The 27,594-nt window shown below is 37.6% G+C and overlaps 10 protein-coding genes across 10 annotated transcripts; 4 read left to right on the top strand and 6 right to left on the bottom strand.

Annotated features, from left to right (window-relative positions):
* Positions 1–830: 830 nt before the first annotated feature.
* SAPINGB_P005498 (uncharacterized protein) lies at positions 831–2,848 on the top strand (the record flags this gene model as incomplete). The annotated part of the gene is made up of 2 exons (XM_032000212.1): positions 831–846; positions 930–2,848. 2 exons carry the CDS (start codon positions 831–833, stop codon positions 2,846–2,848), a joined length of 1,935 nt encoding a protein of 644 aa, XP_031856103.1.
* Positions 2,849–2,990: 142 nt separating this feature from the next.
* Positions 2,991–4,098, bottom strand: SAPINGB_P005499 (uncharacterized protein; the record flags this gene model as incomplete). Its single annotated transcript, XM_032000213.1, has 3 exons — positions 2,991–3,058; positions 3,129–3,831; positions 3,910–4,098. 3 exons carry the CDS (start codon positions 4,096–4,098, stop codon positions 2,991–2,993), a joined length of 960 nt encoding a protein of 319 aa, XP_031856104.1.
* Positions 4,099–5,745: 1,647 nt separating this feature from the next.
* On the bottom strand, positions 5,746–6,724 carry SAPINGB_P005500 (uncharacterized protein; the record flags this gene model as incomplete). Its single annotated transcript, XM_032000214.1, has 2 exons — positions 5,746–6,582; positions 6,653–6,724. The coding sequence occupies 2 exons, from the start codon at positions 6,722–6,724 to the stop codon at positions 5,746–5,748; spliced, it is 909 nt and encodes a 302-aa protein (XP_031856105.1).
* A 674-nt stretch (positions 6,725–7,398) lies between these two features.
* Positions 7,399–8,307, top strand: SAPINGB_P005501 (uncharacterized protein; the record flags this gene model as incomplete). The annotated part of the gene is made up of 1 exon (XM_032000215.1): positions 7,399–8,307. One exon carries the CDS (start codon positions 7,399–7,401, stop codon positions 8,305–8,307), a length of 909 nt encoding a protein of 302 aa, XP_031856106.1.
* A 2,885-nt stretch (positions 8,308–11,192) lies between these two features.
* On the bottom strand, positions 11,193–12,448 carry SAPINGB_P005502 (uncharacterized protein; the record flags this gene model as incomplete). The annotated part of the gene is made up of 2 exons (XM_032000216.1): positions 11,193–12,238; positions 12,376–12,448. The coding sequence occupies 2 exons, from the start codon at positions 12,446–12,448 to the stop codon at positions 11,193–11,195; spliced, it is 1,119 nt and encodes a 372-aa protein (XP_031856107.1).
* Positions 12,449–12,735: 287 nt separating this feature from the next.
* On the bottom strand, positions 12,736–16,172 carry SAPINGB_P005503 (uncharacterized protein; the record flags this gene model as incomplete). Its single annotated transcript, XM_032000217.1, has 4 exons — positions 12,736–13,469; positions 13,541–14,147; positions 14,605–15,204; positions 15,252–16,172. The coding sequence occupies 4 exons, from the start codon at positions 16,170–16,172 to the stop codon at positions 12,736–12,738; spliced, it is 2,862 nt and encodes a 953-aa protein (XP_031856108.1).
* Positions 16,173–17,856: 1,684 nt separating this feature from the next.
* SAPINGB_P005504 (uncharacterized protein) lies at positions 17,857–19,086 on the top strand (the record flags this gene model as incomplete). Its single annotated transcript, XM_032000218.1, has 1 exon — positions 17,857–19,086. The coding sequence occupies one exon, from the start codon at positions 17,857–17,859 to the stop codon at positions 19,084–19,086; it is 1,230 nt and encodes a 409-aa protein (XP_031856109.1).
* A 1,254-nt stretch (positions 19,087–20,340) lies between these two features.
* Positions 20,341–20,877, bottom strand: SAPINGB_P005505 (uncharacterized protein; the record flags this gene model as incomplete). The annotated part of the gene is made up of 1 exon (XM_032000219.1): positions 20,341–20,877. One exon carries the CDS (start codon positions 20,875–20,877, stop codon positions 20,341–20,343), a length of 537 nt encoding a protein of 178 aa, XP_031856110.1.
* Positions 20,878–22,687: 1,810 nt separating this feature from the next.
* SAPINGB_P005506 (uncharacterized protein) lies at positions 22,688–23,845 on the top strand (the record flags this gene model as incomplete). The annotated part of the gene is made up of 1 exon (XM_032000220.1): positions 22,688–23,845. The coding sequence occupies one exon, from the start codon at positions 22,688–22,690 to the stop codon at positions 23,843–23,845; it is 1,158 nt and encodes a 385-aa protein (XP_031856111.1).
* A 63-nt stretch (positions 23,846–23,908) lies between these two features.
* SAPINGB_P005507 (uncharacterized protein) lies at positions 23,909–27,565 on the bottom strand (the record flags this gene model as incomplete). Its single annotated transcript, XM_032000221.1, has 1 exon — positions 23,909–27,565. The coding sequence occupies one exon, from the start codon at positions 27,563–27,565 to the stop codon at positions 23,909–23,911; it is 3,657 nt and encodes a 1,218-aa protein (XP_031856112.1).
* Positions 27,566–27,594: the final 29 nt, after the last annotated feature.

The following is a 27,594-nucleotide window of genomic DNA, read 5'->3' on the forward strand; positions in this document are numbered from 1 at the left end:
GGCAGCGGCATTGGTTGGTTTGTTTGTTTGTTTGTTTGTTAAACAGCCGTGAAGGGTTTTCTCCTCCTCCTCCTCATCAACATCATCATTTTTTTTTTTTTTTTTTTAAGCTGTGAGTTGTTTTTTGACAAAATATTTTGACATTTAATTATTAATGGTGACCGACCAGCCGATTAGACAACAGACAAACTAATAACAATAACAATATTATAACACCAACAGGTAATTCTTAAATACTTCAGTTTAATTTAATTTAATTTAATTTAATTTAATTTAATTTAATTTAATTTAATTTAATTTAATTTAATTTAATTTAATTTAATTTAATTTATATTTTATTTATATTTTATTTGTCTAAGAACCCAGGCAATTGAAAAAAAAAAAAAAAAAAAACTTTAACTGTGGGGTGTGTATGTGTATGTGTGAATAGTTAAAACCTAGTTAAAAGGCTTTTCTTCTTCCTCCCCCCACACACACACATCACACACACTAGAAACTCCACCCCTCCCTCCTCCCCCGCTGGTGCTGCCGCTAGTCGGCCGCCGAATCGGAGAGCAGTGGATTTGGCTGACAAATTTTTAATCACCCACCAAAACATATATATATATATTTTTTTTTGAGGTTAAAAACAAACAACCCCGCATTCACGTGATTTGATTTGGATTACTTCAGGGTAACTTCTTAACTCCGACGCCGCATTTCTCTAAAAAAAAAACACCCCTACCAGTACAACCACCACCACCACCACCACCACCACCACCAATCTGCTCCTCCATTCCCACAGACAAACTATCACCAACCAACCAACTAACCAACCACATCTACAAGCCATGGCCGACTTCAACGGTACGTCTATTGTTTTTTTTTTTTTTTTTTTTTTTTTTTTTCCCCTTCAAAATCGTTTACCCATTCTAACAAATTTTTTTTAGAAGGCTTCACTCCTATTTCTGCCATTTTTTACGCCGCTTTTCATCCACTCTCTGGCCCTAAGGTTTTCTCTCAAGTCCCCAGCGGTGCTATCGTTCCCTGTACTGACCCAAACGACTCTTCTGCACTACCAACCCCACTTATCAATTTTGACCTTGTCAAAAATTATATCATCCCTAAACCTCAATTATGCAACCGTATTGTAACTCTTCGCTGTGGTGATTACAGTATCGTTGGATTCCCAGTTACCATCTCAGATCGTTCTTATGAACGCAACGCTTTTGTCTTCAATTTTTGCTTCATCTTTAAGGCCCAGGGAAATACCATTGTCTATGAAACTTCTATTCGTCGTCTTGCTCGCATGTTTTCTGCTCTAGAAGAACAATCAAAATACCTCTCTCAAAGAACCTCCTTTAATACAATTGAGTCTATCCTCCAACAAATCTATCAAGATGTCAACAACTACTCAGAATGCAAAATTCCAGTTGATGATTCAACTACAATCAATATGAAACTTTTCCCCATATTCCCACCACCACCAAATATTAAGGCCTTTGATGTTCCAATTTCTACAGTCAACCTCACATCAATGGTCGACGATAACTGGGACCCCACAATGGAAAAAATCATCCCCTACATCAATGGCATTAACTCCATTCGCAAAATTGCAGAGCTAGTAGATGCAAATTACCATCTTGTTAAAAAATGTATCCAACATCTTATGCACTATGGTTGTATAATCATTATTGACATTTTTCAGTTTTCAAACATCTACGCACCAACCCCAAACCTCATCAACCTCCTCAAATCAACTGAAATGATGAAGGAATGCCAATCTTACATCTCAATTGCTGATAGCCCTCGTGCAATGTTACGCCAAATGCGCGACTCGGTTTCAGGTGTCTCAGGCGCCGTGGCTTCTTCTGCAGAAGCTTCCTCTACAATTTCTCCATCAGAAAGAACAGAAAGAACCTCAACAATTACAACAACTCATCCCATTTCTGCCTCTGTAGCAATTCCTTCTTCAGTAAAAATCCCATCCTCAATTGCTGCCTCCTCATCTGCAATTGGCTCAGAAATCAACTCAGTAGTCTCTTCAAACCTAACTACCCCATATGACAGACAATGTACAATCGCATCTCCAGCAACAATCTACACACTTTACGCAGCCCTCCACCAGGGACAAACAGTTCGTGAATGGTTTAAGGTAAACAAGGAAAAACTCAGATATATTGACGTCCGAAGATTCCTCTCCTTTGGTATCATCAAGGAACTTATCTACCGCGTCAACGAGTACCCTGTGGCTGATAGTGTCGTCCAAAAATACCACACAGCTGTTCGTCTTCCTGCCTCTGTTGCCATCGATACCTCAAAAGCCGACCCTCAATCAGCCACCGGCCCTACCTTCCCCCATCACCAACATACCCGCAGCATGCTCTCTCAACGTACCTCGGAAATTGCAGAGCAGCTTGCAGATTCTGGCCTCGGGACCCTTTCCGGGTCTGGCAACATTGGAAGAACAACCCTAAATATGCACACAGGTACCTCCTTTTACAATTCAGTCGGGACATACCCAAGCAATGCAAGCTCAAGAAACAGTGTGGGTACTCCAACAGTCCTGGGGAACCTAGCGCATGGAAGCCACGGATCTTCAACCGCCTCTGGAACAAGTGGAATTACTCCAGGCCCATCAGGTGCACCAATTGCTCCGTCTATACACTCAACCTCTGCAGCTGAAGCAGTCGCTAAAAAAGACCGCATGGCAGGCCATGGCCGCGTAGTATCTGTAGACGACATGATTGCTGGAGTGTTACAGGAGCCTCGACATTTTGATGCAATTTGTACAGACGTACGTCTGCCCAAGGCCGAGATTGAAAAGATTTTAAAGGAAACTGGTGTCTGGAACATCATAAAAGCATGATTTTGGTCAATGTGTCTGGAACACTGGCTATTTTTTTTTTTTTGAATGAGGTGGGGGAGAGAGAAATGGTGTTAAAAAAAATAAGCGGAATCAGATTTCTGACTGAAGATATATTATCAAGACCTTACACATTTCAAAAACATTAATAACATCGGGTATCAGTCTTGGATTTTTGACGCAAGTCAAGTAGTGCCTCGTTAAGCCGACCATCTATAATTTTTTTAGTTAGTTAGTTAGTTTTTTTTTTTTTTTTTTTTTTTTTTTTTTTTTTAAAACTCACCAGTATGCGCTTTCTTTAACATTTTAATCTCTTCTCGAGTCAACTCCCGACCTGCCTTTTCTCGTAAAACCTTAGATGAAATGTAGTCTTCATCCAGACTTTTTCCTGCAACTGCAGTTGTAGCCCCCCGTGCAAACTGTTGCTTGTACTCACTTTGGTACTGGGCCTGGACTCGTAACACAAATAAACTGGCCCCATCGTTATTTTCATTTTCATTTTCATTTTCATCGTCTTCTTTTTCTTCTTCTTCAGCCAACGCATCAATGCCATACCCTGGACCGTCCTTGGATTTCAAAGGAACAACCCGTATGTATTTCCCCCATGTGTTGCACAAACGCCACACAGGTGCCCCAATCAGTGTACCTGCTCGTATCACAGTAAACGTTTGTGGTGCACCAATTGCAGTGGCTTTTGCAGTTACTATACCTTGATTATCTGTAGCAAGAAATTTTCCCTGGACGGATTTAAACGCAACCTTTTTTGATGTATTATCTATTGCTGATTTTTTTGTCATTATTTCGGAATCAGCTAAACCCTTTTCTCCAAAAACAACAGGTTGGACTACAAATACCTGACGCGTAGACTCAGGCTCGATGGCTGATGGTGAGATGTTGGTCTCATCTGGATGTTCTAGTGGGTGGCTGAGCACTACACGGCCTTCTTCGGAAACTTTTAAGCATAGCGGGACGTCTTTTCTCAAAAACTTTTGAAGGGGAAAAGTAAGAAATTAGTTAGAAGTTAATTATTTGAATATATATATATATATAAAAGAAATACTTACAGATGCAAATACAATGGGCCCTGCAATGTCAGCCGGATCTCGTGCAAAAACCCACGATTTTGGGTTGACAACTGGAACCGCAGGTTTTGCCACAGATTCTTCAACAGCTTTTTTCTTTCGAGAACCATTTTCAGTTTTTGCTTTGCGTTTCGTGGGCTTTTCACCTTTAAAGGAAAGCTTGGAGATCATGATTTTATAATTAAAGAATTGGGGGTGATAATGTAAAGATGAAAAAAAAAACTCTTCATAAAGGGCTAAGAGAGGTTGCAATAAAATAAAATAAAATAAAAAAATACAATTCTCATGTTTTGGGAGTTTTCACATATCACGGGACCTGAAGGTATTTTGTGACACCATACTATTGAACCACTCATTTATTTATTGTAAATTTTCAATTTCAAAAAGATTTTAAATATCAAAAAAAAAATAATTTATCCCTCTATGAAATCCTATTAAAAAACATTCAATTAAAAGAGTTTTTGATAGGCAAATTGTACTACTCATCCTCAATGGATTTCTTAAATTTTCAGTTAGTTTTCATAATTATGTGGTTTATATACAAAATTCCTTTGTTAATCGTTCATTTTGAATACGTCAGGGCTAGGGTTAAATTAAAGATTTATTTTTGTTCCCTTTTGGGAACACCATAGTTGGGAGGTTTTTGAATTTTTGACATTTATTAATTTCAAAGTATATATTTGAAATCATCTCCCATAACAGACAATACCCTTACCCCTGTGGAATACTGGAATTGTTGGAAGGTTTTAGTTCTCATATTTCACGGGACCTGGAGGTACTCTGTGAAAAAGTTTTAAATACCAATTACCCTTACCCCGACGGAATCTTGAAACGGTCAACTTATGGCCTTTTTCATATTTTAAAACTTCATTTTAAAACCATCTTTTATAATACAAAATACCCTTACCATGCTTTGGAAATTTCCATAAAAACATCAAAACATTGAACCTCCCACTCATCTTCAAGTTTAGCTTGAAAATACATGTTTTGGGGAAGTTCCATATATAGAGGGCGGCACTCTGATACCTTAAGTTTGACCCTCTCCTAAAAATAAGCAGGGTTAGGTTTTAAACTAAAGGAATTTTTTTTTGTTCCTTTTTGGGAACACCATAGTTAGGAGGTTTTTATTTTTTGACATTTCTTTATTTCAAAATAAAAATTTGAAATCCGTAACCATAATAATAAAACCCCTTACCCCAGTGGAATATTGGAATTGTTGGAAGGTTTGAAATTTAAAATATCATGGGACCTCGAGGTACTTGATGAAAGAGTACTAATTACCAATTACCCTTACCCTGAAGGGATCTTAAAATGGTCAAATTATGGCCTTTTTTGTTATTTAAACCTTCATTTTGAAACCATCTTTCATAATAAAAAATACCCTTACTTCTGTCGAATTTTTGAACTCTCATGCAGAAGCATTTCAAATTGAAGGTTAAATACCCTTACCCCAAAGGGATCTTGAAAAGTTCAATCAATGGCCTTTTTTTTTAGTTTAAAACATAAATTTGCAACTACTTTCCATAATAAAAAATACCCTTACCCCAGTGGAATTCTAGAACTAGGCACCTAGACACCATAGTACTGAACTTTGCATTTATTCATTGTAATTCTTCTATTTCAAATTTCAGTTTTGAAAGAATTTTAAATACAAAATATCCTTACCCCAATGGGATCTTCAAGATATCAAAATTTGACTAATACAAAAAAACTTTACCCCAATGGAATATTACTGGTAACTGGATTTCTTCCTAACTTAAAACACAGCTGGGTCTGTCACCGAGTTTGACTTCACATAACCATCAAAGCGCCGAAAACTCAGTTAACATCGTAAAACTGCTGGTCGGCACCGGCCTCTTCTGCCAGGCTCAGCATCGGGACAGCCTCATTGCGCACGATGCTGGTAACAACCGGTGACAGGAATTCATCACTCTCTATTCCGGCCATTTTTCCGCCTCGCTCTTCGGCCAAAAACTCCACAAACTCCTTGTACACACGGTCATAGATTCCATTGGCCACTAGTTTGACGCTCTCAGTCTCATTTCCCTGTGGCAAAATCACATCTGCGGCGTCCTTGGTGGAGTAGATGTATCGTTCCATCTCTGGACGGCACCAGTTAATGTACTCGTTGCAGATTGCAATAAACACGCCTGTCTCGTTTGGCGCGTCTCGTAAAATCCATCGTCCTAACCGTACATCACCATCCAGATCCACAAATATCTTGACAGCCGCTTCTGCGCGTACCTCGGCGTTATACAGCGCGTACAGTCCTTCTACAATTACTACAGTCGGTGGCACAATCGTGCACCCCCTAAACTGCTTGGTCCCGCTGCTTAAACTAGCTCCACGTTTGGTTCCAGAAAAACCACCCCTTTTGTTCTTTAGATCGCGCAACAGCCGCCCAAAATCAAACCGCTTGGGTGTGTAAGGGCTCTTATTAATATCGTCTACTTGGTTTTCCCGATACTCTTGTATGTTTCGAGAATCTGGGCCTGCTTCATAGAGAGCTGCTCTGATGGAATTCAGATCAAAGGAGTGCGCGTCTGGGTCTCTTTCTCTCTCATAGTCGGCGAGCGAAACTATATGAACATCTAGTGGCAGCCGTGTTGTCGACATGTCGGTGAGTCTGCGGCGGATTTCTTTTGCGACTGAGGTCTAGATAAAACCCTCCAATTCCAAAGCTTTTGGTTAGAGAAGTACAGTTACGCTTATAAACAGACATTACTTTACCGGCACAGTGACCTCCGCCGATGAGCACGATCCAAGGCCGCTCGTGGTTGTATATAGGTGGTGTCATTGTAATTTAGGGGTTGGTGAGAAGGTTTTGTTAGGTGGTAAGATGGGGAGGGAAGGTGGTTGTGGGAGGCTTATGGGCCTTATCGGATTTTCGCCTGATTTGTGACATTACAACTCATGCGGCTCATGGAAAAGCTTGAAGACTCTGGACTCGTTCCGTACACCCGCTGAAAAACATACCCGAATGCACTTTTTAACGGGATCTCAGAGAATTAAAGGTAAGAATATTTAAAAATCATTTTAAAATCATTTTGAAAGTATGAATTTTTTTTAAAAAAATTTTCTTTTTTTTTTTTCTTCATATAATGTATTTTGACAACGTTCTCAAACATCCTATTTCATTCCATTCTTAAATGCCGGCCTAAATTTCAGATATCGTTAACATATTTTATTAATTACTATTACTTTTATAATAGTTTGTATAAATACTCTCTGGACTGCCCATTTTTTTCAATTCCAATTCCATTCCAGCTCTAGCTATTTTCACTATATATCAAACTTAGCTTTTTTCGAATCATGTTTAGTGAACTGCTAGATGTAAATTTAGACACACCATAGCGGCTGATCATTTTCATAAATAGACTCCACAATCCTCCTTAAAAACAATATCTTAAAAAAACAAAACAAAACAAAAAATAAAAAAACATCAAACAGTTCAAACCTCCTTTTCAAACCATGCTCGACAATACCAAGGCTCCACCATTATCGGCAAATGCCCAAAAAATTTACCAAACACTGCTTAGCACCAACCCATCAAACATAAAGTTTGCTCAAGCTCGTAGGAAGCATTCTAAGGAAACTACTTCTTGCATAGATTCTAACTGCAAAACTACACTGGTCTATCACTATGGAACCCGTGTTTTTGACAAGAAACGCTTTGATTCGGTTTTCAAAGCTCACTTGTGTATTGATCTTATTAGCTTATGGAATGGAATTCTTGACAAGGAAGACCTCGCGCTTTTTCATACAGTCTTAGCTACAGATACCCCGGAGCAATATGAAAATAAACTACATCCAGTAGATACTCATAAGAAGTATCATCCTGTTGAAACAAACTTTGAAGCCACAGTTAAATACCTCTCTCCAGTCTTGCCCCGTCTAAATCTTTCTCTCGCAGAATATGCTCTCCAACAACATCTATCTCTCAACCTTTCGCGTGCCGGCTACCGCCATTTATTCTCAGATCGTTATACCTTCTCACATGATCCGATCTGGGGGGATACCATCAGAGGGTTTGCAGACCCGAGTTATGTACTCTCCCGTCGTGCTAAACTTTTTTATGCTGGGACTGCCCACCACACAGACTCTTATCCAGAGGAAATGCACTTGAAATCACCACTCCACTACACGATAGCTCCACGGCCACAAAACTGTGACTTAGATGTTGCTTGTGCCCTTTGCAACATCCCGTTCTACACAAATTCTCAAGTGATTTTGCTGCCCTGCACCCATCTTTTGCACACTTCATGTGCATCAGAATGGTTTGTCAATATTGCTGATTGGTGTCCCGTGTGTGAGTACCCATATAGACATCTATGCCATACTGTTCACGCCTGCATTATAGATGATTGGAGCTGGAAGTAGTACTAAAAAGAAACAAAAAACCGTGGTGCACCTTTTTTCCCAATTTCAAAATTGCACTTCAAGGCTTGGCCTTAGTAAACTTGGTCCCCCAAAATTAGTTCCAATAAGATGGCAGAGATCACAAAAAAAAAACGTGAAAATGATGAGAGTCTGATATTAGGAAATTTTTTTATTGCTATCTACCTGTTCGTCTACAAAGTACTATTTAGCCAAATAATTGGATGGTGGGATATGGATGGGCAACTTTTACCGTCAAAGAGGTATTGAGGTACTTGTATACTTGAAAATTTAGCAGAACAAGCATCCTCGACAACATCATGGCCAGTCAAACCACACATTGCTACAAGTTATTTTTATTATCTATCAACAAGAAATCCGTTTCAACAAAAAAAAAAACGATGTCAATTCATGTCAGCTAAAATAATCTTCAATAAACTACGTGCCACTAGGGTTTAATATTACGCATTAAAAGAGTCAAACACTTTGGTTCAACTTTCAATAGATACATTATGAAGGTATCTTTAACTAAACATCATATGATGTTTGATCAATATCGTTATATGATGCTTAGTTTTATGTCGATAAATGTTTTGATAAGAATTAGCTCAAAATCACAAATATCAAGTAATTTTTTTTCTAGACTAGATAACGTATGCCAATTAAAGTCCATTTAAATACAATTTTTTCAAGTTATTTTTTTACTCACAACTCCAATTCCTATTCTTTAGACAAATTCCTTAGACAGAAAAAAAGAAATATTTTTTTTTAACTTGGTCTCTGTGTTCTCAACTTGGCTCAGAAATTATCCGAACTATTGCCGACTAGCCTCTCCGATGTGGAAAGTAAGTGTGTTAATGCAGGCATCCGATCGAGGCTGCTGCAATTGTACCAACATTTGGTGCGTACACTTACAAAATTTTAGACTGAATCTAGTAAATTTCAAAATAAACCTTAAATAAGATATTTTGGAGTACAGTATCCCTTTTCTGTTATCAGTGAGACCATGTTTATTTTTTTATATTAAACTTCATTTCTAAAAAAAAAAAAAAAATTAAATTTTTTAAGGAAATAATCATAGTCAAAAAAAAAAAAAGATTTCTAATAGCTAGTTGTTAAGCTAATTTAAATTACATTTTATGATCAACAGAGACCACAAAGATCAAGAAAGAGAATTTTTTCTAGTTTGTTTTCATTCAAGAGAGATGAATCTAATTAGATACCCCTATCTCTCTAATATTATAACATTAGCGTCGACTCTATCCTTGTAGTTGCTTAACTTTTCCGACTTGTCCTCTTACAGGAGACCTTTTCAGTATAAGGGGTTTCGATCCATGCCATGGATTACCTGAAATATAGGCACTGATTCCAGCTCACAGGGAACTAGGAGAACCAGTTTGTAGGTCTCAAATCTACCAGATCCATTTCTACTTATCTTTACGAACGACCGTATTAATCTTAATCTTCCCAGGAAGAGATATAGCTTGAAATCACATATAGACTAATTAGATTCACCTTATGAAAAGGGAAAACTTGGAGATTGAATTCAATACTTGTAGCTATCAAACAAACATACTATTTGCTATATCAAACAGCTTTTGGGATCTAAGTTTGTTTGTTTTCATTCAAGGGTTATAAAATTATATGACATCAGAATCAACGCTGTCCCTTTACTATTTAACTTTTTGTTTTCGCAATAAACTTTTAAATTTGACTTCAACAGGAACAAGGAATCAAAAACCAAATCTTCTCAACTTATCTCCACTTTTCTTGATCAACACTGTAATTGTATTTTTTAATCTCTGTAAGAAAATATAACGCTTATAATTTTAGGTATGTAAATTCAACCGTTTAAAAGAGCCAACACGTATATCTTTAGAGATATCCGTTTTGATCCTTTTCTTTCTTCAACCGGCAAAGGGCCCTTAACCAAAATATGTCTAACTGTTTACAAATTTGCTGTTGTAACAATCTTTTTTTAATTCCAAATTTAAGAAACCTGCCAATTGGTATTTAAAATTTGTATTTTTTTGTTTCTATTCAAAGGTCATCCAAAAATTGTTTGTTGTTTGTTTTTATTCAAGAGGTCATCCAAAAATTGTTTGTTTGTTTTTATTCAAGGGTTGGTCATCCAAAAATTAGTTTGTTTGTTTGTTTGTTTTTATTCAAGGGTTATAGAACTATATAACATCAGCATCTGCGCTATCCTTTTATTGTCTGACTATGTGACTTGCCGGTTTTCATTTGTACCTTTTTAGTACGGGTGGTTTCTGTTCTGTGCGTCTCCGGTAGCCCGGAAGATGGGCCCTGATGCCAGCTTACGAGGAACAGGGAGAACCAGTCTGTCGGTCCCAAAACCTTCCCAACCCATTTCCACTTATCTTCACGGACGCCCATGTATTTCTTAATCTCTTCCGTCAGAGATACGGTCCGCAATCACCTGCAGGCTATTTAGACTGTACGGAAGAGTAGGCATTCCTGTAACCAGGGTAGCCTGAGGTTTTCAGTCTAGGTGTGTACTCCCGTACACATCTTCAGGAAAAGGGGGTATTCTGGGAATCGAACCCAGTATCTTCCGCTTTCGAGCGAACGTGTTATCCTTTACACCATCCAGCCCTTTCCCCTGGTATCCAAAAATGTTTGTTTGTTTGTTTGTTTTTATTCAAGGGTTATAGAATTATATAACATCAGCATCTGCGCTATCCTTCTTGTCCATACTATATATTTTTTCATTTTGATAATAAACTTTTAATTTTGGCTTCAACATTGCATCTCCAACAGCCCGAAAATAAGTCCTGATGCCAGCTTACGAGGAACAGGGGGTTAAAAATAACCAAACCTTCCCAACCTATCTCCACTTGTCTTCATCAACGCTGTAATTGTATTTCTTAATCCCTCCAAGCAGAGATAAAGCTTACAATCTCTTGTAAGCCAGTTAAACTGTTTAAGAGAGTCGACATGTCCATCTCTGGAGATATCCGTTTCAGTCCTTTTCTTTCCTCTTCAAGCAAAGGACACTCAACTAAAATGTGATGAACTGTTTCCAGCTCTCCACATTTGCAGTTGTAACTATCCTTTTCAATTCCAAACTTTTTAAACCATGCGCCAAAGTTGCCATGGCCTGTGCGAAACTGAGTAATATTACTCAAGATCCTTCGACTATCTTTCTTCATGATCACTCCTGTAACCATTTTGGAAAGATTATCAGTACATTTCGACTCCACTGTGATATTATGATACCACAGATCCTTACTGCTGTTCCAATACATTTCTTGCCATTCTTCCATTGCTTGTTTCTTCAAAATTCCAATCGTCTGATTTTGTTGTTGTTTCAGTGTAAGAGGTTCAACCCTCTTGCATTTTCGTTTTTCATCCTTTTTAATCATATAGTCTCTATCATCTTTCGCCAACATGTAAAGCGTGGTTAGCTTTGCAATTGGAGATTTCTCAATCAATGTTAACAAATGACCATTAATAGGATTAGTTTTGCTAATATTTAGGTGTAAACGAATAGCTTTTCGTGCCACCATAAATTTTAGCCTAATACTATATGGCATAATACCAGCTTCCTTTTGTAATACCGCAATAGGAGTTGTGCGATAAGCACCAACAATTCTTCTTAAAGCCATGTTCTGCATCACTTCCAACTTGTGGATTTCTCCTTTCAAGATTTTATGATGCCAAATTTCTAAGCCATATTCAACAATTGGTCTCACGCAAGCAATATACAGTGATCTGACTGCAGACCCTCGCATACCTTTTTGCACGCCACCAAGATGCCAAATAGCACCAACAGCTTTTCTTGCTTTATTGATTTTATTCAAAATATGAGATTTAAAATCAAGCAGATTGTTCAAAGTAATTCCAAGCAATTTAACTTCCTTCTGGGGTTCACGAAGTTCTCCATTAGGTAAAGTAAGTTGCACTTTCTCATCTTTAGGTTTCACATTTTTGTAAAATGAATAAAACCCAATTTATCACCCAAATCAATTTTGGTCATTCTTGATTTAGCCCAATTACAACATTTTTCTAATATGTTGCTTAAGCTTTTGGTATTTTCTTCAATTTTACCTTCAACGGTAATAGTCACATCATCAATAAAGCCAAAAGGAGTTCCACCCCATTCTTTAATGGCATGATACATTGGTGTGGAATATATCAAAAAAGTAGTGGTGAAATAGGTGAGCCTTGCGGAATTCCAGTACTAATTTTTGCACTGATCCTTTTCTTCGGTCCATGAGCATACTAGCTTCTCTTTCACTTACAAATTGGTATGTCCAGTTTATAAGTGCTTTGGGTAGTTTCATATCCTCCATTGTGTCTGCCAATAAATTTCTGTTGACATTATCAAAAGCTCCTTGAATATCAATGAGCATAGCTGAAATTTTTTCTTTACTAGTTTCAATTCTTTGGACAAGTTCCAAAACAGCATCAGTAGCACAATAACCTTGTCTTCCCCCATATTGCTCTGGTGGAAGTAAGTGCGTTGTAAGCTTGGTCATTCTTTTTGTATAATTTTTCCAGTACTTTAGATGGAATCTTAAGTAAGGAAATTGGTCGGTATGCTCTTGGCTTTGAATAGTCAGGTTTCTTAGGTTTAGGTATAACAACAATAATGCCATGTCTCCAGACTTTTGGGTGGTATCCAAACTTCACACAAGCTTGGAGAAGCTTGAAAAACCTTTCCTTAAAGTCTTTATTCAGCCATGCCATCTTTAAAACTTTGCCAGTAATTCCATCGTCTCCTGGAGCTTTATCATTTGGGGTATCAGCCAATGCAGAGTCAACTTCATCAAACTCTAATTTTGGCCATCGAGAATCGTCGTCAATTTCAAACTCTCTATCAAGACCATGATCAATTTCAGGTAGAAGTGCCTTCCATATTTCATGTCTTTTTTCGTCAACAGTAGTAGTGAGAGTTCCATCTTCTTTTCTAATTTGTGGTATAATGGTATCATTGCTTTTTGGATTAATATACTTCAAAATCTTCCAAATGTCATTTCCTTCTAAACTAGACAAATATTTATTCCATTGCTCAGTACTTGCTTCACGCAAACTGTGGTCAAAAATTTTTCTAGCTTTTTTCGCCTCTTCAATTTTTTGTCGTTTCAAAGCCAAAGAAGGTTGTCTTTGACGGGCTTCCCTTTTAGCTTCTAGCGCTTTTTCTAACTTCTCCCTTAATTCTTGATTCCAATAGCGTTTGGACTTTTTCATCACCTTAACTTCCTTCATCGACTTTGCCATTGCTCTTTTACAACCTCCTCAAGAACTTTAGCTTGGTCATCAATTTGGTCAGTTGATTTTAGAGTTTTGTTATGCACATTAAAATCTTTAATGGCAGAAGAAAGCTCCTTGTCAAACTTTTCCCAATCTGCATTCTTAATATTCAATCTCTTCACCGAAGTAAAAACTTCATCCCCGTTTTTACTCTGAGACATATAAATGTCCCACTCCACAATTGAGTGATCACTTAGTGTATTTTCATCCACTCCACTAAATGAAATTCTATGAAGTAAGTCCACTGAGCCATAAACCAAATCAATATTGGTTCTATTGTTGTATGTTTTTTGATTTCTTGGAGTAATTAACATCATATCATTTTCATGTAGCCACTCAACAACTTCATCTGCTTCCGTATTCGGACCTGCCCTTGACTCCCATTCCTTGTGATGTAAGTTATAATCACCTGCAATGACAATCTTTGAGTATTGTTCCTTGATCTCCCGTTTGAGAAACTCAAAAACCGGTGGCTCAGGGTATTTCTTGGATGGTTTCGGTTGATTATAGACATTGACAATTGTAATGTCTTTAACCAAAATGGTAACCATATCTCGATTTGTAAACTTTTCAATTTTAGTAGTTAATGCTCGTAAGTCAGAGTTAGACCTAATGTAAGTAATTGCTCTGCATTTATTTTTTTCTTTTCCAGTTTCTGTAAAGATTGGGATCCAATCTTTATGTTTAATGGGCCCATAGTTGTTAAAGTAAGGTTCTTGTAATAACAAGATATCAGGTTCTTTTTATCTAAGATAGTTTCAGTAATAGATTTCGATTTATGACAATTGAGTTGGAATACTTTATAATTCATTGGATGTAATAGAATTGTTTTCGTTTTCTTCCTCATTGGATTCATCTAGTTCTTCAATATTTGTTTCTTTCATCGGTTCATCTTGTGAGTCGTCAGTGGAAACAGGATGGGCCTCATTATCCTTTTGTCTGATTCATTTTTCAATAATCGTATCTTATTACGCATAGCTTGGAGTTCTTCAGGAGTTTTTTTCTGCTAATAAAAGGTCTAACTTTAACTTTTGTGTACTGGATAATAAGATTATCAGCACACTTTGCATAGTCTTGGGCATTTCTGAATGAAACCAATGCTGTTTGGGTAAATTGGTTTCTGCTAATGATTTTGGGTTCGGTATTCAAAACAATATGGTAATCATTAAAATTGTAGAGAGTTTCTTTCAAGTCTTCAATCGATGCCGTATTAGGTATTTCCTGAAGTACAGCCTTGTACCAAGAATCTGTGTCAAGCACTGAATAAGTAGGGTCAACTTTGGGGATCCATTCTGCAGCTTTATCAGCAAAATCTTTGTCATTAAGTTGAACATATAAATGCCCTTTGACAGTATAGCCTATTTCCTGAGCCACCGGCTTTTGTGCAACCGCATCAATTTTCTTTCCAATCGCAGGGATATTAACTCTTTTCATGGTATCTGGAATTCTTATGCACACTCTAAAAGTGGGTTTGTCTTCATCAACTTTAGTTTCACGGTGTTGTTTTTGAGCCTTCATAATGTCTTTCAACTTTGGAGTTGCTCCATTTGGAGTTTTAGGGGTCAAAGCAAAAGGCAAAGTGTCGACTTTTCTTACCGCACTCTTGATTTCCTTTTTGCGTAGCTAAGTTCTTTGGTAGTTAAATCAGCCTTAGTTGAAATAGTTCCAACTTTGTATTCCATATTATCAACTCTTTTCTCAAGATTGTTGGTCATTTCTTTGAATTCCTTGATTTCAGTGTCGATAATTCTTTTGTTTCTTGCTTTTTCTTGAGACAAATCTTGAAGAGTCATCTTAGCTATTTCATCAGCTTTATGTTTCACTTTATCGCAATGATCCTTATTATCCTTAACTTCCTTTTTAAGTTTTTCAAACATTACATGTTTAACTTCTGTGTGAACCTGATTGTTTCTCAAAACATCAAGTTCTGAGCGAAGAGAATTCACTTGTCCTTCTGAAGCCTTAAGCTTTTCGGTCAAAGCAATGAGTTGTTTAGCTAACTCATTGTTTTTAAGTTCAAGATTTTGAAATTTTATTTCCCAATCTTCAATTGTAATACTCAAGTCTTCTTTAACAATAGACAATTCAACCAGAAATACATCCTTAAGTTTTAAGATGTATTCCCAGGCTTCAGAATTATCACCAAATGGATTTGCATCCGGCATGAGAACATCCATGTCACGTGATGGTGTTGCGTCAATTTCCACATCACCACCATCTGGTGAAGAGTCAAAGGTAGGGTTCAAGGTTGGACCAACATTCACAATAGGGGTTTCAACGGGGGTTTCGTGGTTTGAAGAAGCATTATGCTTATCATTCGATTCAAGCTTTTTGTGGATAGTTTCAATTTTTTTATGGGAGTCTGGTTTTTCATTATTTTTTTGGATTTTTGTCGAGGGTTTGATGTGATGAGCTTCATGAGAATGAGGTCCTCTGGAATGAGAACTTTCTTTCTCCTTCAGTTCAACAGCAATAATTTTTTGCATATCATTAATATTAGTCTGTTCATTATTATTGTCGGTATAATTATTGTCGGCAGGAGGGTCGCCGCCACTAAACGTGGTTTGGGTGTTGTTGGGGGGGTCTGACATGGTTTTTAAATGTATCCAAAAATGTTTGTTTGTTTTGTTTGTTTTTATTCAAGGGTTATAGAACTATATAACATCAGCATCTGCGCTATCCTTTTATTGTCTGACTTATGTGACTTGCCGGTTTTCATTTGTACCTTTTTAGTACTGGTGGTTTCTGTTCTGTGCGTCTCCGGTAGCCCGGAAGATGGGCCCTGATGCCAGCTTACGAGGAACAGGGGGAACCAGTCTGTCGGTCCCAAAACCTTCCCAACCCATTTCCACTTATCTTCACGGACGCCCATGTATTTCTTAATCTCTTCCGTCAGAGATACGGCCCGCAATCACCTGCAGGCTATTTAGACTGTACGGAAGAGTCGGCATTCCTGTAACCAGGGTAGCCTATGGTTTTCAGTCTAGGTGTATACTCCCGTACACATCCTCAGGAAAAGGGGGTATTCTGGGAATCGAACCCAGTATCTTCCGCTTTCGAGCAAACGTGTTACCCTTTACACCATCCAGCCCTTTCCCGTATCCAAAAATTAAACTCAGTATTTTTATTTAAAATTGAATAAATGTGACTAGAACTTTAAGAATTTTAATATTTTCAATAAAAGCTCTCGATAGCTCAGTTGGTAGAGCGCGGGACTGTAATGGTTCATTGTAATCCTGAGGCCGCGTGTTCGACTCACGCTCGGGAGAAATTCTTTTTGCATTTACTGGCACTATGACTGAGCGGTTAAAGTTAAGAATTAGAATTTTTTTTATTTTGATTTCTTGTGCAGGTTTAAGTCTTGTTGGTATCTTTTATAAAATGAAAGAGGTTTGATGAGGATTTAAGAAGGGAAGGGCTGGTTTTAGCCCAGACATAATTGGGGCAACCCTTAACCTTTGGTTAAACTACCAACCCCAACCCCAAACTCAATCACTATTATAATAGTGATTATCAAGTCTTTATCAACGGGCAAAACGGTTTTTATCAGAGCAAAAGATAAAAAAACAAATAAATTTTTTTGAAATTTCAATCAAATTCTATCGAGATTATAATTTTGTATTTGTATTTATATTTATATTCAAGAATGAAACAAAAAACAACGTCTGACCGGACTTCGAAAAAGTGTCACATGAATTTTCGTGTTTATTCTGTCTTAAGTGCAATACAATGAAGTAAACTTCTTCGGACTCCGTGGTATTTGAATTGAATAAAAAAAAATTGAAAGCTCCCTTACTTCACAAATGACTATAACTAGATATCAGACAAAATTACCATATGAGTTCAGTACTTTTATCCGTATATATGACTATTAATGAGTATTAATGACTCTCAATCATATCACGCAATTTATAGTCGATATTTCTCTAAACCTTCAACAGACCTGCAACTTATTTAACTAATTAGCTGAAATCTCTCTTCAAATCTGGCACTTATAAAAATCTTGGAAGGACTTTTCCAAATTATCATCGGAGTTCCTTTAAGTTAAACCGAAAACGAAAACGTATACAAGGAGAGCGATACAATGACCTGGCCCTAGCAAGTTTCCCAGTTCATCGTATTAAGATCATGTTGAAGCAATTGAAAAAAAAAAAAAACTGATGTATAAATAGGAGCAGTTTGGCTAGATATATATATATATTCTTAAATTAATTTTTATTAACTTTTATTTATCATTCTCTTTAAAACAAACATTAATCAAATACAATTCTAAAAATGGGTGCTCTCGACGAACTTAGATTTGAGGAATTCGATCCCAAATACTTCCCCAAGTTAGAACATATATCTGGCCCTTCACCATACGCTCATGATCCTACTACTGGCCCTTCATATATTGCTCCAGAAAACCGTGAAAAGCCCCTTACTTCATCTGGCATTTACAAAAAAGAATACGGCCAGTATGGCAAAGATATTTCACCTCTTCTTGGTGTCGAGTACAGCGAAGAAGTTCAAATTGCCGATTTCATTAATACACTTTTGAATGATGATTCTACCGAAGAGCAACGTGAAAAAGCTAAAAATCTGATTCGTGATATTGCAATTGAAATTTCCCGCAAAGGTGTCGTAGTATTTAGAAACCAACACAAACTGACCGTCCAGAACCAAAAAGATTTCACCAACAATCTTGGTATTCTTACAGGCAAACCCAAAACAAATGGTCTCCACATTCATCCTCGTGCCCCCGCCGGTGGACTTATTGGCGAAGATGGTCTTATTGATCCTGAAATCTTTTACGTTTCATCTACGATAGACCGTCGACCCCGTAGTCTTAAACTGGGCGCAAATTTCCCTTCAATTGGATGGCACTCCGATATTACTTTTGAACCTGTTCCTGCTGATTACTCTGCACTTAAAATTGTTCAACAGCCAGATGAGGGCTCTGGTGGTGACACTTTGTTTGCAAATGGTTATGCACTTTACGAAAGATTTTCCAAGCCCTACCAGAAATTCCTTGAAGGTCTTAAGGGCACTTATGCTCAGCCTGGATTTGAGCTTTTTGGCAAGGCTAACAACTTTTTGCTTTACAGTCAGCCTCGTGGTGCTCCCGAAAACATTGGAGATAGACTGACATCTTCTCATCCCATTGTACGTACAAACCCCGTTACTGGATGGAAAAGTTTGTATGCTGTAGGTCACCATTTTGCTCAGATCGAAGGTTTGACACCCATTGAATCTCAACGCGTCAAGGCTTTTATCAATGACACTCTTGTCAATTCTCATGATTTACAAATTAGAATTTCATGGAATGGTGCCAATGACATTGCCTTTTTTGACAACAGATCTACTTTCCACAGCGCCACTTCGGATTACTTGGGAACCAGAAGAGGTATCCGCACTATCAGTATTGGAGAACGTCCATACTTTGATGAGAGCAGTGGCATTCAAAGCGAGGCTATATACGGTGAACTTTCGGACAAAATTGGAAACCTTTCTGTCAAAAATTAAAAAAAAATATCAAGGATACTTGAAGTTAAAGATGGGGTATAACGAGTAAAAAATAGATATAAAAAGTTTATGAATATTAATCAGTAAATTGGATTTTTAAGTGTGATATACCTGATAATGTAGCCATATTTACTTTAAAAGTTGCCCCTTACCTATAGCGAAACAAATTTCTTAATTTGAAAATCCTGATATTAGGTTACTTTTTTGATTAATGGATAATAATGCTTGCGCCGTGATAAGGGTTTTTTTTTGGTTAAGGTAAAAGTAAAGGTGGTTTCAAAATAAAATTTTAAAAAGTAAAAATGGCCATAATTTGACCATTTTAAGATTCCACTGGGGTAAGGGTATTTAGTATTTAAAATTCTTTCACAGAGTACCTCCAAGTCCCGTGAAATATGAAATTTCAAACCTTCCAACAATTCCAATATTCCACTGGGGTAAGGGTATTTCTTATTATGTGAACATATTTCAAATTTTTATTTTGAAATAAAGAAATGTCAAAAAATGAAAACCTCCCAACTATGGGGATTCCTAACGAGGAATAAAAAAAAAGGCAAACTTCAATCAAACCCTAGACCTAATGGATTCCAAAAAAAGGTCAAACTTATGGTGTCAGAGTGCCGCTCTCTCTATGGAAACTCCCTCCAAAACATGGTAAGGGTATTTTGTATTATAAAAGATGGTTTTAAAATAAAGTTTTAAAATATGAAAAAGGCCATAAGTTGACCGTTTCAAGATTCCGTCGGGGTAAGGGTAATTGGTATTTAAAACTTTTTCACAGAATATCTTCCGGTCCCGTGAAATATGAAAGCTAAAACATTCCAACAATTCCAATATTCCACTGGGGTAAGGGTATTTATTATCATGTGCAAGAATTTCAAAACTTCATTTTAAAATAAAGAAATGTCAAAAAATGAAAACCTCCCAACTATGGGGATTCCCAAAAAGGAACAAAAAAAAATTAACCTTTAGTTAACCCCTAGCCCTGACGGATTCTAGAAGAACGACTAACAGAGGTACTTTGTATACCTCATAATTATGAGCATTAACTGACAATCTAAGAAATCCATTGGGATGAGCACTACAATTTGCACACCAAAAAATCCTTTGTAAATAAGCCTACAAAATTATTAAAGGTTTTTTAAAATAATAAAAAAGTTGTAATCATATTTAAACTAGTACAATATTTAATATAAGAAACAGAAACTATATAGTCACTTTACTTCCTTAATTGCACACAGGTCTAAAGCAAGCTTAGTTAGTCTTAGAGAGACGGGCCTGGAGCTGGGTGATGGCCTTGTCAAGACGAGAAGTGTTAACGTTGAATCTGACGGCCTGAGCTCTCAAGCTGGTGAGTCTGGTGGTGTAAGAGGCAGCAGCAGTTTGCATGCGGTCCTCGGCACCACCAACAAGGTTGCCGATAAGAACTTCAGCACCGTTAGTAACGGACTGAGCAAAGGGACCAAGAAGGGCATTGCCTACAGCAAGGGAAAGACCACCAGTGAAGGGAGCCAAAGCATGGGCAACAGTGGCAATGGCGTTATCAATCTGGGAATCAGCACCAGTGATGGCAGCAATGATACGGTCAGCATTGTGGGGCTGGCTGGGGTTGGACTGCATCTGGCGGTTGTAGGTCTCAACAACCTGTTGATGATTGATCATGGACTCATTAGCACCCTCGACCCAGGCATTGGCGTTTTGGTTGGGGAAGTTAGGGGTGGTACCCTGAGCAGGGGCTGCAAGAACAGCAGAAGCGGCAAGAGCAAGAGAAAGAGTCTTGATGGAAACCATTTTTAAAAGCGAGTGAAGATTAGTTGGAAAAAAATTGATAAAAAGCTAGAGAAGCTAGAGTTGATAAGATTAGAATTGAAGATTCAGTGATGATGATAAGAAAAGAAAAAAAAAGATATTTGAATGGGATATTTGACTTTCTTTTATATCCAAGTTTTCTTCAATAGATTTCCAATAGATGTTTCTTCTCTTTCAATTTTTTTTTTCGATTACAAATTCAAAGACTGTTTTAAATTCACAATATTTCTAATATTTTTTCAATTAAACATTTTAGCAATTTTGACGATGTAGAAAAACAAAGTGTATCATAATGCAACGGCTTTTCGATTAAAATTAATCGAAAAACATTTTTTTCGCAAATATCTCTAAATAACTCAAAGAGTTGACTAACAGAAAACTCATAGAATTTCCATATTTTTTTAATAATGAAGTTCAAGCTGTTTGAAAGAGTTTTATTTCATATTAACAGTTTCTAATAATTAACTAAAATAGGTATTTATTGTTGGTTTTTTTTTTTCTTTTTTTGGTTTACATTCATTCAAAGTTGTAAGAATAATTAATAAAAATCTATTGTTTTATTTCTAAAGGCGGTCAAAAATTGAAAAGTAAAATTGCAACTTCAAATGTCCCCGTTTATGGATTTTGTCACTTGCAAATTGCAAATTGCAAGTTCTAGTTTTTGTAAAACATTTTTTTAACGAATCTATTAAAGTCATGGTAGTTGCATTTTTTGGTTTAGTGTTTCGTTTAAATGAAAAATTCTTTATGACTAATAATTGAAAATAGCATAAATATTAAAGGGGGTCTTAAAATGGCGGCTCATAATGTGTCAAGTTCATTTTGCAAAGTTGATAAAATTGTATTTGATTATTTCAAAAGAATATACCGAGGTTTACAGTTTTCTTAATTTTTTTTTTTGAGCCTGTATCAGGATTTTTCAATTATAGACTATTTCAAAACATTTAGAACTAAATTAATAATATACTTAATTAAGTAGCTTATAAGCTACTCTATGGTCTATTTCATTTTGAAAGTTTCTGGATCTTTCTAAAAATGAGAAACTGAAATATCAAGGTATGTGCTCATATTTGATTGATTTAAAACTCATTGCAATTATCAAAGTAAATTACATATAATACTTTTTTCACAAATTAAATAAAAGCAAACTTTTCCTTTTTTTTGGAAAAAAATAAATAAAAGGCTCCAAAACTTGTCTTTAAAGATTGTGAAACTGTGATTTTACTCAAGCATCTGATTAATGCAATCAAATCAAAGCTGTTACACACTGACAATTAAAATCGGTTTTGCAAAAATCGTTGTTAATAATGCAGGTTAGGGTTTGACCCAAGCACTACAACATGCGGCAAAATAAGTCAAGAATTCGTTAATTTCCACTAGGGCTAGGGTCAATTACAACGTTAAGAATTTACAAAAACACCAAGCCATTTGAAAGTTAAATTATAACAACAATCATAAACATCTTGGGGATTTTTTTTCGATTAATACCATTGCTTTTTATTAATTAATTATTTAAACCATATTAGCAGTCATTCTTGATATCTATCTTTTATTAATCATAATCCTTCAAAGCCTTAAGCTACCAAATGCTCATTACTATTTGAAAACTGGGAGATCTGAAAAACTTAACCACAACATATTTTTCCAGCACTTCAAAGATTCTTTTTTTATATTTCTAGGCATAGACTTTTTGAATTTCTTTCAAGAGGCTAATTCAAGAGGTTTATAAGAGAGGGGAACCCCCATTGCTTTATTAAAATTTATTTTATTCATACAAACCAACTATCTAAACATGTCTCAAAATACCCAAACATTTCAAATTACAAGCCATGCCCAGCAACTATACCAAGTGCTGCTTGAATACAGAACCCAAAAACCTGAAGAAACCAAGGAGCAGCCATCTAGTGCTGCAAGTAAAATGCGTGAAAAAGCTTACCGATTGAAAAAGAAAATTTCTGAAAAACATAGTAAATTTCATGCTACAAAAGAAGACTCGATTGGTTGCTCGGAAGTTAAGCCAATATCCATGTACGAACGCTGGGCCACTGATGATGCTTATTATAACGGTGGAAAAAACTCCGAAAATGCCCGTTCACCGCGTAAAGAAGTCCCAGAAGGAAGTGGGATTGACCGCTGGACCACAGACCAGGAATATTACTCTTCGGTAAACCTTCGTGAACTAGACAGAATGCTTATTTCATGGGATCATCAAGGGTTTGGAAAGAATGCTTTTGACGCTGCTCGATTTTCTAGAGTATTTAAAGTTCAAGTCTACGATAATATCGTCCAATCTTGGCCTGGAATTTTGGAGCATGAAGACGCGTTACTGCTGAAATTAAAACAGCAAAAACCAAAGGAAACTCCTGAGGAGTACGAGGCCAAATTGACAAATAGACCCGACTATGATGCCCCTGCTCGAACGAACTTTCAAAATACTGTCGAGTATTTATCTCCGATTGTTCCCCGCCTTCGTCTTTCTCTTTCAGAATACGCACTTGAACAACATTTATCACTTAACCTGTCACGCGCAGGTTATAAACATTTGTCTAAAGACCGTTACGGTATTTACTGGGATCATAGTCACCACGAACCAATTCGCGGGTTTGTAGATCCCGGGTACGTAATTTCAAGTCGTGCCAAATCCGTATTTGCAGGAACTTCGTCTGTTCCTGTTCCCATTGTGCAGTCGCTGAACACTGAATCCCCACTCAACCGTACCATTGCTCCACGCCCAAAGAGTCCTTCACTAGGTGAAGATTGTCCACTTTGCAAAAAATCGTTTCATAAACATAGCCGGGTAGTCATTCTTCCATGCACGCATATACTTCACTATGAATGTGCTAAAGACTGGTTTATTATTTGCGCAGACTGGTGTCCTGTGTGCGAGTACTTTTACCGTCATCTACGTTTTCCCACACACCCGTGTGTAATAGAAAGTTGGACCCGCTAAACAAATACACACAAAAATATTTTTACTTTAAATAAAAGATTTTTAAATTTCGTTACTAAATGATTAATTTTCATTTTCATCAACTTTAAGTTCTTCAGGGAAGTTTTCACGCTTGCTTATAAAAATGGACATTGACATTTTGGCCTCCAGCCTAGCCTGTTCCAAAATCAAAAAACACTCTTCCAGTTCCAAACCTCTTTTGAGTCCGCAGTAGATGGCATCATAGACATTTCTGCGTCGCCGGAACGTGCGCTTGACGGCCATATTTCGTCGCCATCGCGTGCCATACTTGGCTTCCATATCCATTGCAGAAAGCTTGCCAGATCTTGAAGGTTTGGTGAACTCTTCCCAAATTTCCTCAAACGATCCTGGAGAATGCAAAAACGTAAACTCATTGTCGTATGGTGAATTACTGTTTGATTTTACCTCTACAGTTTCTTCAACCATAGGGACCATGGGAGCCATAGCATGAAAGACATTTGAAGCTGAAGTAATTAATTCATTATTGTCCTCTACCCCATCTTCCTCAGTGAGCACTGGCGCCTCGTCATTGTTATTGAACGAAGCACCCGAAGTTATCGAGCGGGTAACTCTAGTCAGCTCAGAGCTTGCTGGACCATTTCGGGCTCCATGAATAGATTGAGGTCGCCCTAGCAGTAAACGCACATTGTGGACTTCTTTCTTAAGGCTTGTAATATCCCGCCGTGCTTGTGCCAGCTCGGCACGTAAATTATTATTTGTTCCTGTAAACTCTGTGCGCATGTGTTGCAACTCTGCCATCAATGCCTCCATAGTGACTGGACCTGTGTCCGACTCTTCCACTATTGTTTCTCGTGCCGCTGTGCATTCCTCAGAAGTAGCATCATTTTCAGTTGTTTTAGAGGGCTTTGGAGGTTTTGGCAAAGGTTTTCGTATTGGTTTGCGCGTTGGTTTCTGTGGATGCGTTTGTGTAGGGGTTTCCACAGTAGGGGAGTCCGCCAAATTTTCTAGAGCAGAGCTTTTAGGAGTTTTTGAACCAGATGATCGAGGAGCAGAAGTTTCACTGGCTTCCTCATCAGAAATTAAATCGCTAGGAGGTTCCATATTTGACCCAGGTGAATTTTCTTCAGGACTTGATTCTGCGTTGTCCACAAGTGCTTTTGACATAAGGGGTACAACTGGAGTCCTTGGCTTTGAAGAACTTTCAGAAACAATTGCCATTGACGGGTTTTTAGAGGTATTTGTTTCAGCTGGTATTTCATGAGAAAAAGCAGTACGGTCAACTTGCTTCTTAGTTCCATATTTCTTTACTGAATGATTTTCAACAGTGGTTTTCTCAGATTTTGGAATGACGAGGGGTTTCGAATTTCTTTCGGAAGAAATGGTTTCTGCAGGATTATTAGAAACAACAGGCTCCACTGGGATTTCAGGAGCATTTTGCTCTGCCAGGTTTTCAGAAACAGAATTTTTGGGGTTCTCAAAAGAAATAGCTTTAAAAGCGAGTTTAGTAGTAGCGGTTTCTGCAGCAGTCACATTCTCAGCACTCTTCGGAACAGTTTGTTTAAAACCACTAGTATTGGCGATTGTAGTTTTCTCTAAAAGACTTTCTTCAACAGCAGTCTTTGCTTGGCTGTCTCCAGTGATTATGGGTTTTATTGTATTATCGTTAGTTTCATACTCAGGACTCTCTGGAGCTATTTGTTGTGTAGCAGCCACTTCTCCAACATTTGAATCTTCTAAAGCTCCAAGTGAGTTAATTTCTGGGTCATTTTTTTTCACTAATTTCCCACCATCAGACACTATTGAATCCTCTGGTAGTTTGAGCTCGTTCTCTTCAATTTCAAAAGCCCCTTGACTCTGTTTTTCCGGAAGTTCATTTTGAACATGTTGTTGTAGTTGTTGTTGTTGCTGCTGGTGCTGCTGTTGAGCACGCGCTCTTGTCATGCGTGGCTGAGAGATTTGTTCAGGCTGGGCTACCTTTTGTTTCCGAGGAATTTTATTGCGTAACAAAGATACTGGCGGTGGCAACGATAATTCTCTTTCAGAAGAAGAGCTAATGTCAAAGACAATTTGCTTTTGGACAGAAAGGTCAACAGAGTCTTCTTCCAAACCTTTTTCATGTGCCTGTTTCTTGGAACCACCTGTTTTCTTAATCTTTGTGCGTTTTTTTTTTCTTAAAGGTTTCTCATTCTCAGATAAGTTTTCCACATCCATGCTAAGCTCAGGAGATGGTTTTCGAGTGTTAAGAGAAAACAGATCCAGATCAGAAGAAATTTCAGGTAGATCGATTGAATTTCTTTTTCTCTCTCTTTTTTCTTCAGAACCTTTTTGAGTTGATGATTTTCGAGACTCTGAAGAGCTTGAAGTTTTTGCCCTTTTGGATTTAAGGGCTTCTCGCGAGCCATGATCTAGTCCTGAACGCTTGCCCAGTCTATTTGGCGAATCCACTAATTCGACATTTTCTTGTTCTTGGTATTCAGGTGGCATGCTTTCTGTTTTAATATTAAACACATTTTTTTGGAGAGTCAAAAACTGGCGATAGGCTTTTGTTTTAAAAATTGGAAGATTGGCAATAGGTAACTGATAAAAAATTGGACCCAGTCTGTCGGCAACAAATATAAAATCTTGCAGAAAGACTTCGCGCAAATAGTCTAAAACAACAAAAGTTACACGACGAAGATCATCAAATTCCATTTTAGACTTATCTTCGAGGGATGAACGGGGGCCTGTGCCAAAGATAAGCTCTTCATTAATAAATGGGAACAAAAGCGACTTAAGTTCAAGGGATGGATCACATCGATCTCTCACCATACGGTATTCCAAAGTGTGACCATTTGATTTAGCCCCGGCTGCACATGCAACGACAGAACTGGGGATTTCTTTGACACTTCTGCAAATATCGACACCTTCAAAGTCCTGTTCTCCCCAGGATGACAGCCGTAAAATATTTGAAGAAACAGCACCATTTTCAAGAGCGAACACAAGACCAGCAGCGCGTGGGGCATCTTTAATAGGTCTAAACCAGTTACATCCCGAACCCTCACGCATTTTGGCCATATCATTGATTTGAGACTCCCATGAAAAGGGTTCGGTAGGATTATCTTTAGAATGCGAGCCGCTATAATCATGGAATAGTTTTATAGAACTGAAAAATTCAGGGGAAGCTTCTGATAGTGCTAATTGGGGATCAGCACCATGGAGGTGAAAGCGTTCCACTAGACTTGCAGCCAGCCAAAAATGGGGGCACACGAGAGGGTCCATATGTCGAATAGAGCCTGTGTACCACGGTCCTTGTTTTGTTGGTTTAGGATAGAGTCGTGGGGATTTTTGATTTGAAACGGTAACGAGGAGACTTTTCGCAACTTGTAAGGGATTTTCTTCACCCCTGAGAACGCGTAAATCAGTAAGGTCTAGGTAGTTTGCGAGCGCGGGCTCCAGGAAAAGTGCTTGACTTAGGGTCATGACGGAAATCGAGCGTATATAGGAGGGTCCATTAAGAGACTGGGCTAAAGACCATCGTATCATAAGACTAAGGTCTTGGGGACTGTAGTTGATAAAATCGCAGTGGTCGTCATCTTCATTATTATCAGGAGAGTCTGGTCTAACGCGTTGCTGGCCGCTCACAATAGAGGAATGATCTTCGGAGCTCATTTCCAGCTCGTTTTTCTCTTTTAGCAACCGTGGTTTTTTATCGACAGGATAAGGTCCCATTGAATTTATGGGCACAAACCGCGTTGTCATTAGGTTAAGAGATGAATAGGAGGGAATTG

The sequence above is a fragment of the Magnusiomyces paraingens genome (genome assembly GCF_902498895.1).
Source record: "Magnusiomyces paraingens strain CBS 517.90 genome assembly, contig: contig4, whole genome shotgun sequence".
Classification (NCBI taxonomy): domain Eukaryota; kingdom Fungi; phylum Ascomycota; class Dipodascomycetes; order Dipodascales; family Dipodascaceae; genus Magnusiomyces; species Magnusiomyces paraingens.